The sequence below is a fragment of the Fusarium subglutinans genome, assembly GCF_013396075.1.
Source record: "Fusarium subglutinans strain NRRL 66333 chromosome Unknown NRRL66333_c0000406, whole genome shotgun sequence".
NCBI lineage: Eukaryota > Fungi > Ascomycota > Sordariomycetes > Hypocreales > Nectriaceae > Fusarium > Fusarium subglutinans.
The window spans coordinates 6,143-18,421 of record NW_023502469.1 but is presented as its reverse complement, the minus strand read 5'-3'; the positions used below and the strand labels follow the sequence as shown (position 1 = coordinate 18,421).

General features: G+C 46.8%; 3 protein-coding genes across 3 annotated transcripts; 2 read left to right on the top strand and 1 right to left on the bottom strand.

The window, feature by feature from the left end:
- Nucleotides 1–675: 675 nt before the first annotated feature.
- Nucleotides 676–1,677, top strand: FSUBG_13841 (kinase-like domain protein; the record flags this gene model as incomplete). Its single annotated transcript, XM_036678775.1, has 2 exons — nt 676–1,112; nt 1,158–1,677. The coding sequence occupies 2 exons, from the start codon at nt 676–678 to the stop codon at nt 1,675–1,677; spliced, it is 957 nt and encodes a 318-aa protein (XP_036530697.1).
- Nucleotides 1,678–5,944: 4,267 nt separating this feature from the next.
- FSUBG_13840 (ankyrin repeat) lies at nt 5,945–9,025 on the top strand (the record flags this gene model as incomplete). Its single annotated transcript, XM_036678774.1, has 1 exon — nt 5,945–9,025. One exon carries the CDS (start codon nt 5,945–5,947, stop codon nt 9,023–9,025), a length of 3,081 nt encoding a protein of 1,026 aa, XP_036530696.1.
- Nucleotides 9,026–10,875: 1,850 nt separating this feature from the next.
- FSUBG_13839 (uncharacterized protein) lies at nt 10,876–11,951 on the bottom strand (the record flags this gene model as incomplete). Its single annotated transcript, XM_036678772.1, has 2 exons — nt 10,876–11,303; nt 11,354–11,951. The coding sequence occupies 2 exons, from the start codon at nt 11,949–11,951 to the stop codon at nt 10,876–10,878; spliced, it is 1,026 nt and encodes a 341-aa protein (XP_036530695.1).
- Between the last annotated feature and the right edge of the window lie 328 nt (nt 11,952–12,279).

Sequence of the window (12,279 nt, the reverse complement as noted above, 5' to 3'; positions counted from 1 at the left end):
AGATAGCACTATAATTATTTAATAAAATACTTTAATATATATATATATATATATTTTAATTACTATTAGCCTTATATAAGGCTATTAAGGTTTTAACTTTTTAAATAATAACTTAAATACTAAGGCCTTTATAGTAAGCCTAAATCTTAAAAGTTAAAATTAATAAAAGTTTATTTACCTAAGTAGTGTAATTATTACCTTAATTAAGTAATATAAATACTGCTTACCCTTTAGTAGCTATATTAACCTTTTTCCTTTACCCTATCTAAAAGGGTACTACGCTTACTATATTTATTATATAGTACAATTGCTAATAAATCCCTTTTATAGCTGTTCACTGTTCATTCTGGAGTGTGCACGCCGAACTGTTGACATAGACGCATACAAAGACAGCGAGGTGAGTTCAGTGCACTTTGTGACAAAGAACCCTTCAGGGCTACACTGCACTAGTGCCTCCCTTCTCCACCACAAGCCAAGCTCTCTTTAAACATACTCCAAACACCCACTTAACAACCGCGCAACTCAGGCATGACAGGTATCGGCGAACTCTTTGCTCCCATTATCATCATACTCATGCTCACCAACGCCCTTATTGCGTCGAAAAGTTCATTTCTCTCATTTCTTCCGTCCCTTTCGAGAGTTACTCCTCAACCAGCCTAGCCAAAGTTGACCGCGATGGAGCCAAACGATCTCGTTCCCGAATACCAGCAACACGACACTCTCAACTTGGACATAATCGAAAGCCATCATGATGCCCTCTCATCCACCGAAACTATCACCGCCCAAGTCGCGCAAGTCATAACCGCTACCATGTCCCCCGTCATGCTCGTCAAAATCAAAACCCCCAGCGCCCACGCCGACGCGCCAAACAGGGCAATCCTCAAGCTCTACGACCGACGGTTTGGCTCATCGCTTCGTAGGAGCAAGAAGGGCAAACATCTTCCGTGCCGTGTTCAAGACGAGGCCGCTTTTTGCTCTTTCGTCGACCGTGGCGATATGGGTCCTTTCATCAACGAGATTGAAGAGGATCGCCGCACGGAGCTGGTCCCCAACCCGGTGGCGGATTGGAGACTGGAGCCTGAGGGACAAGCCAAGTTTGAGGCGGCTTTGTGGTAGGAGGCGCGCTCGCACTTTGAGACTGAGGTCGAGGCCTACAGGCGTCTCAAAGATCTCCAGGATGTTTTAGTTCCCCGTTTGTATGCCTCTGTGCGACTCTCGTCTTCCAGCGCCAGCGGTGACATGAGCAAATACTACAGTGTGAGCGGTATTCTTCTCCAGTTTATTCCCGGAGGTAGCTTGTATGATCTACCCGAAACGCCCACCTCGCCCACCTCGCAGCAAGAATGGACTTCTATCGTCCAACGTGTGATTCAAGGAGCCTACGAGATCAACCAGTGCCATATCCTCCTCAAAGACAGCTGTCCTCGCAACGTTATCGTCGAAGCAGACTCCCATCAGCCCTTCATCATCGACCTTGCACAGTGTTACTTCAAGGATCAGCTCTTTAAGGATTGGGAGCATTTCGGCTTTGGTGAGCGGCAGGAGGACTGGACTCCCGAGGCGCAGTGGTGCGAGAGCGTGAGATGCCGTGATAATCCTGGCTCGATTGCTTTGCCTATGCAGAGCAAGCTGAAGAGGGTCAAAGGGTTTTCGATCGATGTGAAGTATCCGGAATGAACGAGGGTTTTCGTCGATGACGAAGCCAAGGTCCAGAGGGGCGAAATGGAGATATAAATGACTTTGTAGGTCGGCAGACCTGAAACAAAGATATTGAGTCTTGCCGGCCAGCATTTGGAGCATAGCTAGGTTTCAGCGAAATGTAAAAGCGCCATGTCGCATTTCCGAGAATGGACTCTCAAGGGTATCTTTAGAGGCGTGAAGCTTCCACTGCTGCTCAAATATAGTAGACTCCTCTACCACTCTATTGCCTCTCTTCTAGAAATGAAAGCCATTGATAAGTCTCTCTGAATCCCCTCGACGAGAACCTAAACATCACATCATCCATATCGCTAGAAGTCGACTATCTTTATGTAAACCTCAGCCTGTATCATGATCGTAATTGTGATTAATCAGCCTTGAGGGATCTGGAGGGCCGGGTTTGCTGAATTCCGCGGTGCGGAATCTCGCCACGCTGATTTCCGGTGTAGTGGAAAGCCGATTTACCTGAATACCAAGAAGCATCCACGACGTACGGGAGATTGTCTGCAGTGCTCCAATATCTAACACTAATTCTGTTGGCGATCTCAGGTCACTTCTGCCCGATTTCAATCTAACTTGCCTCCTCAGCCGGGAACCTGAAAAAGAAAGTCGGAATCCCGGCCTTCGGAGGTCAGTCAATCGGGACCCCACTCAATTGGGGAGCGCGGCCTGGAATTCATCTAAGCGTTAGAGCTTTCGCCTATGACTTCCTGTATTGGCTAAAGATGATCCGATTGACAAGATGCTTGCCATGCTCCTCAATGTGAGTGTATGGAGCGATGCTACTTGATAGGCTGGAAACGACTTGGAGACAATGAAATGTGGTCAAGATGTCAAAATATTCTTGCAACAGGGGAGGGACTCTTGTGAAACCGGCTTGCAAAGGTTGTGGTTGTGGTTGTGAATGCCCTCCTGTTATCGTTGATAGTGGCTCAAACCCCTCAAAACTGGAGCAGCTGAAATCGACACTCGCCATTGGAAGCCGTCTGTCACATCTTGTCCATTATTTTATCGAAAGGAGTTTTGCAATGTGGGTGTCTCAATGGTATGTCCACCGTCTCTCTGGGCTTAGTTATTCGTCCCGACATTCACTAATGCATTAATAACGTCCAAGGTGTGAGCCAGATATTCAAGAAATGTGGCTCAGAGGCCATATGGTCGCGCAGAACTGAACCACCGTAGTATCATGAAATTATGCAGTATCTACCATCGGAGCTTCCGGTCTGGAAATTTCTAACCTTGGACATTGGTTTGAGTGTCCAGGCATCCCGGCCGTCGGATCTCCGAGGGCTGCCGTGAAGGCCGCCATCAACCGGACTTCCTTTGATAACTTCGCAATACTCCGCGTGGGCCAGACAAAGCTTGCAATAGCTTATCAGGTATATGCACAGAACTCTTTTCTATATCTTTTACCGTCACCTTCCGGCTGTTTGCACGCAACTACATCAGTTGGCAGCACAAACCCTCCCAACACTGGGCATCTGTTGTCCTTACTGACCTCCAAATCGCAATTTGAGGCGTCTATTCTTTTGGCGGAAACTCACAAATATAACGCGAGAAAATGACTAAGAATGAGTCGCAAGAGGGAAAAGATTCGTTGTTTGTTTCGGCTCATGTCTTATCATCGGAAGATTTCCGTAATAATGTCGGTGGCCTGTCCCGTGTCATTGTCAAAAGGTTTCTGGAATGATCATGCGGGCACAAGCTCTGCCAAGGGTGTTACCTACAAAACGACGAGGCTGGAGGAGTCTTTTGGGGGGACTGTTTCCTCACAAGACCATGTCCACTCTGCAAAAGCACAGTAGAAGCGTCACATTGCACTGGTAGCCCATAATTCCATGGAGAACTTGACAGTGGCCATTTAAATCTAGAAGGACATTCGTCCGAAATGAATGCCCTCGTACAAGACCTAAAGAACCCCAGTGGAACCGAAGGGTAAGTCCAGCGATGGAATACGGGAAAATCACGATAAGAATTTCAGCATCTTACTCTCGTGCTGGACGAGAACTCTCGACCTAGTGTCAGTCCATCTTTGTTAAAGCAAATTTCCGTTTCGGAGAATCGATGGAGAGCAGGTACTATCACAGCGACAAGCCAATATGGATAGGTATGCGAAAGACATAGAACATCCTGTCCTGCTTATGACCACCGGCGTAGGTGCCTTTCGGTATGCAGATCCCGGAATGATCACCAAAGAAACATTCACCTAACTCCAGTCAGACTTAATTTAACCGCAGCGAGTTATATCTCCTTCATGGGACCACAATGAAACCCAAGGGTAGAGAGTCAAGCCATCGGACCAGTCATTCGCCTTAGGCAAAATAAGGTAGTTACTGTTGTTGATTATCTCGTTCTGAAGTTGTATTTTACCCAGTCCTCTTATACTGTGTCTTACATAGTTTTTAGAGTTCCCTTTCTAGAGAATCCAATCTAATCTAAAAGTCTAAACGCCTGGCTCTGATCGTATATAATTCCCTCCTCCATTTGCATGTACATGACAGTGTTTGTATCTACACGAGTGTAGAGAAACCGTAGACAACTCGCGACTCTCGGAGGTCCATCGAAACGGGATGAGGCAGACACTGTGATTCCAAGTTAGCTCCGGGGCCTGAGTTAATTATACTCGTAATGATTCTTACATAAAGTTTCTCCTCTTGCTTGCTTGTACCATCTATATAAAATATAGATAGTTGGAGGAAGAGCGACAAGCAACGTGGTGAGGGCGATGATTGATTCCACATTCATAATTACTTAAGTATTGGAGCATTTGTTGGTAAATGCTGGGGCATGCAGAATGCCTTCGCCGAGGCTGGGGACTCGAGAAGTTTATATACCAAGACTTCTTGAAACGTGTTGAGAGGGACGGATCCCGCGATTTATGGTAAATAAAATTTCCTCTGAAAGTTTGAAAAGTCCGTGGTAGGCTGTGCATTAGATCTCTCTGGTGTCTGGTGAGCCAGGCATCTGTCAGATTCTGGCCTATTGGCCGAAAAGAACACTAGTACCATTTCGGCGTTTTGAGATTCTGACTGATTGGTCAATCAAGATAATGGCAAGACCTGCATATGCATTCAGATTTTGGCTTATTGGTCAAGATAAGCGATGTCTCCATATTTATCGTTTTCAGAATCTGGATCATTGGCCAAAGGCATCGGTGTAGGAAAGTGGCTTGCTGTATTGTTTCGGATTCTGGGTTTTCAGCCACTAATGGATGAGCTAGCTGAGCATTTGGTGCCTAAGCGCATCACTTGTGCACAAGAAAGCGACAGGGGCCATTGTGATTTCCCTGATGACTAAATGTGAGGCTCTTGAATTCGATTATTTAAATCTGGCATCTCCCTCAGTGTTTCCCCCATCCCAGCTCAGCATTCTCGCTTGCTTGTCGATAATCGCTTCCATTCCGTCCACCCCTACTTTTTATCCTTCTGACTTACAATTTCGCCATGGACCAAGTTCGGAAAAAGGATGCCATAGAGGCAGAATGGCTGCGGAACTACCAATTGATTCGGAACTTATACCTCTCAGATATGTCTCTCAACGATCTCATCTACTGGTTGGGTATCTTTGAAAATTTCACTGTCACGTTGTATTTCAATGCCCTCCTGTATTACTTGTGCTAACTGGCTGTTAGGAAATCCCAACTTGAGTACCGATTGAAAAAGTGGAATATTTCAAAAAACATCGATCGTGACTCATGGAGGTATATTGACCAAACGATCAATAAAAGGAAGCGGGAAGGCAAAGAGAGCGACGTTATCTTATGCGGTAAGCGGGTAAAGCAATCCACCATCGAAAAAGAAACAAATCGCCACCGCGACATAAGTATCCCGGCCCAAAACCTCTCTGGTAAGTACACCACGATTTTGGTTACCAAGTTGAAATCCCGAAAATGATATTTTCTAGGAAGACGTGTTCAGTCTACTACATCATCGGATCAGATAATCATTTGTACGCCCCAGCCATACCTTAACGAGATTGAATGGCCAAAGACGCTGCCATGGTTCAAGTTCCGTTCCAAGTTGCAAGAATGTAAGTCTAATCAGCTTTAAAAAAAAAATAAAAAATAAAGGGCCTTCCCCTGACTTTATTTTGACTAGGGTTGAGTTATACTCAGCTACACAGGTTGAAGAGTGAGCTAAGAGGGCCAGTGATAGATCTTCTTACGTCGAAGATATTTCTGGTTGCCCATAACTTTGACCGAAGTCAACTAAGCCACCTGATCCCGAAGTTGGCTATGAGCTTAGTCATGGAACTGCCCGAATACTTCCCTGGCGAGCACCTACAGACTGCTCAAATCATCGCGACCGGCACCACAAATGTCATGATGCCAGAGTGCCTGAAGCTCATTTTCTATAAAGTCTCGAACAACATGGTCCGAAGATGGGAGGCTGATGACTTTGAGAATCTTTATACCATCGTCTTCAAGACCGGACTTTTGGGTGCCGTAGGGAGTCTCAAGAGAGCCCGACAACAAGATCTGACCATCAGAGCATTCATGGATAATCTTTTCAGAGACCTCATCTGGTCCATCTGCTATGACAAGACAATGGTCAATATGGAGAGTCCCAAGACTCTACTAAGATGGCTCCTTTCTTTAGGCCAAGATCCTAACATCGAACACATACAGGCCGGCTCCATAAAGACGGCACTGGAGCTTGCGATTTTGTCTAGACGGGTAGAGATAATTGAACCGCTTCTGAAGGCTGGTGCTGTTGTCGGTGGGACTTGGAGGAGTTCTAATCCTGGGTCGATCATAAGCTTCGTACTGCCTGATCGAATCTGTGATAACGAAGGAACGCACATCATCAGGCTCTTGTTGCGCCACTATAAGGTTTTAACTGCAGAAGAAATCCTCCATACGGCTATTCTACTGCAGGATGAGCGCCTTTTTGAACAAGCATTAAATACTGGCGCCAATCTTTCGCTTCCTATCGAAACGCTGACAGACAGGTTGCAACCTGTGAATTCTAACGTCGTCAAAGAGGAGACAGCTTTGAGCACGGCTGCTGCAGTCAGCATTCAAGCAACAAGGAAGATTTTCCACCTTCTCCACAACCAATATCAGGGCATCGAAGCGGCGTCGTTTATCACGGCCGACGTCTTCATTTCAGCAGCATGTGCCGGGAACGCTGATGTGATATCGTTTCTTCATGAAATCAACCCTGTCGGTTTCAGGCGCAATGCACGCGGCGTAACACCTTTGGAAGTTGCTATCAAACAAGGCCATCAGGAGGCTTACCAGTTACTGTTCAAGCTCTATCGTCAATCCAACGCCACTCTTCTGCTTATTCCGATACTGACAGACCAACTTGACATATTACATTACCTCCTGGTAAATGGGCTTGACGTCAATCTTACGACAAAACAAGCTGATATAAGTGCATGTAAGTTCTTGATGGGAAAGGATGTCCTTTCTCGGATTTATGAACACCAATCGCCGACTGTTTTGGAGCTATTTCTCGACCATATATCACCCGGAGATGACTGGAATGACGGGATCAAACTCCTTGTTAGATCGGGAGCCTTTTTGCCTACACAAGCAATTCTTCAATTGTCAAGTGCAGGATATGACGACGTACTTTCTGCTGCTCTAGATGCAGGAGGCGACCCGAACGTACGAAACTCAAACGGACACAGCGCGCTTATGTTGGCTATACAAAGGCAAAGAACAAACTGTGTTCAGCTGCTTCTAGAAAGGGGCGCTAAACTGCAAACATCGACTTATGAAGTGTTGGAAGCCCTCGTACCTCAGCATGTGTGCAACATTGAACGGAAGTGCGGCGCATGTGACCCGAGTCTCAGAACACTTCTCTTGAAATACTGGGCAAGCGTTTTCAACACCAACGAGAACAGTCTGTATGATATTGACGCTGCGATCATCGCACAACATGATGCCCAGCTCCAAAGTACATTTTCAGAATTGCCAACATACTACACCTCATCAAGCTTATGCTCTGCTGTGCTAGTTGAGAATCACTGGGTTATTGACTTTCTTCTCAGCAATAGACCTCTTCAAGCACCTCACGATATTTTAGAAGGAACCGCAGTTGGCTTGGCCGCAATGTTAGGTAATCTTCCTTTGGTACGAAGGCTTATAGCGCAGCTTCATAAACCAGAGACCGCACTGCTTCCGTTTGTCGCCTTGGATTGTCCCTTCTTATTCTCTTCCCGTACAGGTCTTATCATCACTTTATCACACATTTTCTGGCATCAACGCCCGAGCGACTATGATAATTTTGATGGCCATCGTGGTCTTTCTACGGGCAGTCCACTGGCTTTAGCCGCCTCCTACCAAGGAACAGTTGGGGTTTTAGAGCTTTTTAGTCACGGTTATCAGCCTGACGATATCACATGGGCTAGGGCTTTTAGTATGGCTACTCATGATTGTTTGAAGGCGCTCATGGATCACCACCTGCAGGCAGGGAATCTTCAACTACCGCTATTGACACTTTCGCGCTTCCTGGAATATGCAATACATCATGAAATGGAGGAAGCTGTCGTCTGGCTTATTAAGTCAGGAGCGGACATCAACAATAATGATGTGTTTGGCGACACAGGCCGCTCACCTATCCAACTTGCTATTGGACTTGGCCATTGGACTATCGCTGAGAGCCTTCTGCGGTCTGGAGCAAATGTTAATGCTGCACCATGTTTTTATCAAGGCGTAACACCTTTACAATGTGCCGCCATTGAGGGACATATTGGATTAGCGAAGCAGCTTCTAGATGCTGGTGCGCGAGTCAATGCACTGGGTAGCCGACTCTATGGCAGAACAGCCTTGGAAGGAGCTGCTGAGCGCGGGCGACTTGATATGGTTGAACTTTTACTTCACCACGGTGCACTTACAACAGGGCCTGGGAGATTCCAGTTCATTCGAGCTATTCGTCTTGCAGAGCGACAAGTGCATCATGCCACAGCAGCATTGTTACGGCAATCGAGGGAATGGACGTATGAGGATACACATACTTATGATTCAAGTTGTGCGGAATGCGGTTATTACTTTTCTGGGCCGAGACCGAGTGGCATAGGGTGTCCCCATTGTGACAGCCCCCATACCCCAGGGCGATATTGCTGTGATGAGATCCACATGCCAGAGGATAACTGTTACCACTGTTACACGGAAGACGAGGAGAGTCGTTACCGTCGTCAACTACAGAAGAGGGAGAGCGAATCAGAAGAGGAGAGCGAATCAGAAGAAGAGAGCGAATCAGAAGAGGGGAGCGAATCAGAACAGAACGTAGAGTCAGAGGAAAGGATGGACTTAGCACATGCTGATCCATGGGCTATGGGTTCAGAGGACGTTCTTTTGCGTTATACGTGTCTTTAATTTTCGTTGCCACCCTTATTACATGCTGACTATCTTGGTGGAAAGAGAGTATGTTGAACATTAGCTTTGGCGTTGGTGGTGAACAGTGACTTGTTGATGGTTGTTACTGATTGATTGAGTGAGTGTCGCACCTAGTGGCATCTTCGTAAGCGGTATATTATCATAGTGGATATCACGATAGGCAATATCACTTTTTCGGACAAGACAGTGGCAGAGGTCATGGGACAATTCCTCGAAAAAGAAGCGGCCCGACAAAAAGCCTAGACCAGAATACATATGTATGACTATTGAACCAGGCCTCAAGAGATCTCTTAAGGGCTTCGGAGAGAATTTCGCTACCGCTTCGGCTGTCTCCAAACCTAATTCGATTAGTATATCGGCGCGTGCGCGATTGAAAACTGCATCTGAAGCTGGTTGCGACGGCTCGACGACTTCTAGACACCAAATATAAAATAGTTACGCCAAACATAAAAAGCCATCCAGGCTTACTATAGTATTTCTCTATGGTTTCTTAAGGCTTAAGATAGCAGGAAACAATATGGTCTTCCGTTCACATCTTATCTTGTATGTAAGAAAACTCTTTCGCATGAGGTCAGGATCGATTGTTTATTCAGAGCCTTTTCAATGCCGTGACGGAACATGTCCAGTTCAATCTCCCAAGCTAACTCAACTTGGAATTTTGAATCACCTTTGGTGCAATTGATGCTAGAAGGAAGAGACTATTGTTGCTCATGTAAAATCTGTCGTTTATTTGGCGCGAGACACGTCGTGTCGGATTAATTCTTTGAGCTGATTTACGAAGAACCATGCAACAGAGGTTATTGTGAGGTGTCAGCAGTCCCTATTGGCTCCACGGGTGGGTCGATAGACCTAAAAGTATTTGCCGTACTATTCTCAAGCGCACCAATGGTGGAGCCGGCGTATGGTGGCTAGACCCACCAGCGCTCTTAGGAGAATATTGTGGGTGGATAGACAACAGCCAGACTACTAAGTGCATTCCGTAGCTATAGGGTAGCTCTCGAGATTTAGAAAATTGACGCTGGACTTTTTGAGAAGCTTTAATGAGGGAACTCTACACTGTAGAGGATCTGCAGGAGATATGTAGAGTGCATTTCTATCAATTACGCATAGGAGATTCTGATTAAGTTCATTCTCGAGAAATGGGCACTCGGGTGCGGACATGAAAATGGGTCTAGCAGGGAATTAGTCACTCTTATCCACCCTGATGGCGGATAAGAGCTTTTGGCGTTAAGAATGGTATATGTTTCTCGATACCATAAAGACTGTTGATTGCGCTGAGAAGAAGCCATCTGTGACGAGACCCGGTCTCTGACTATTTGGGAACGGGATGGAGAGGCAGCGCGCTACTGGAGGAGATCGGAGCCAGTGATGGAGTCAGTTTGTACGAGGCTGACCCCCAGACATTGAGTTAGATTTACCCATTGCCGAGCGCATCGGTTATTTGCATCGTTTATTTCTCGTAGATATAAACGCCATTGCTTTTCCTAATCCAGTCGAGTCTGACAATGACTTTTATCCTTAGGGGCAGATGACTGCGATTGCTAGGTTGAAGAAATAAAATAGTTATGAGTCTTCTTGTGGCCAGCCTGAATGTGAACAACTGTCGCTACATATTGAACAACCTTGGGCAGGATACAGATCCACGCCTCTCGACCTCCTACGACTTGTCTGAGAAGAACTCTTAGGCTCGGAAAGTCGTTTCGCCAACTGTAAAGGCCAGTTATTGGTTATCTTGCTGTTATCCATGTGCAATACGAAAATAAACCCAGTTCATTATTTTGAGGACAAAGGGTGCAAATAACATGATCCAGGCTTGGTCCTGCCTCCCTTCATTCATCCCCCAGGGAGGACGACTCTTCAGACTCATCAGACGATATAACTCCATAGAAGAGACTGCCAAGACAATTCTTCTCCGCAAACTCCTTCCAGTTCACAAAACCTCCCAGATCATACTCCGGCGGCGCATATCCTCTCTTGAGAACCGCCGAAGCCAGTACAGCCGCCCAGTTCCAGTTATTCTCTCGCACCGTCTCGCGCATCGTGTCCCTCGCTACGTCTCGAACCCGGTCCTCCCAGAACTTGACAGTGATACGCGCGTTGCGGGGCATCGAGAAGAAGACGTCGCTGGGGTTTTCGTCTGTATCTGCGGCTTTGGTGAAGAAGTATCGGAAGGATGGGCCGTGCCATGCGATGAAGCAGGCGGCGTAGAGGCGCGGGCACTTCTGCGCTTTGCAGTCGTGGGTTGCTTGTTTCGAGGCTGGGGTCTGTCAGTTGATGAGACTAGTGGCGTGTGGTTTAACTTGCCACACAGGAAGCCAATATGGATATCGAGCGATTTGTCAGGTCGGAGGTTGAATTCGCTGCGAGGTCTTTCACAATTGTCAAGACCTCCGCTGGTGTACTGTTCATGGTACTTTTCAAAGAACTCAACGTCGTTGCGCTGATCAAGGATGTGAACGCTCTTGTTGTACTCCACCAGTATCTGTTCAATGGTCTCCTTGTTTGGCTCGATGAAAGTAGCATGGAAGGCCTCGAATGACAGAGCCGAGTCTGAGGCTTCGGTGAGTCGGATAGCGGGAACGCTGGAGTCATCGATCTCATCAGGGTTTGTGCGCCATCTGGTGAAAGCTCCATTTTCAGCTTCTTCTTGCTGCTGAAGCTCTCTGCTGTTGCATTTTAGAGAAGGTCGGTGACTTCTACGGAAGACTCCTGGACGGAATGATAGCATCTTGCCTCCTCGAGGCGGGCCGCGGTATCGAGCAGCTTTGGTTCCCGGCTCCAGTGGCCGTGAGAGCATTTCTTCGTTGATGTCGTCATCGGCATCTTGGGAAATGATGGTAGGGTTGGTGTCGTTTTCGTCTTCGGCCTTGACGTGAGGCACATCTAGGACGGGATCATCAAACATGCTGGAGGACTCTGATCAGAGCAGGATCAACGCAGACACTAGAGAGATGTTTCGGGTCTTACAATATTTTCACGGTAAGCCAGTGTAGGAGACCAGAGATCGATGGAGATGACTGCGCTTACGGGGGCTGGAAGGCAGAGATTTTCTTTGGTTGCTTGCCGCGACCGACACTTGTGTAACAAAGCTACAAGCTACAACCTGTGTGTGATGCTTTCAGGCATCAAGAGCGACAAAACAACCATCCATGCATGCTCCATAATAAAGTTTGCTGGCACTCTTCCAACGGAGGCTTGTTTGCCAAATCTTTACATTTTTTATCCTACTTGGC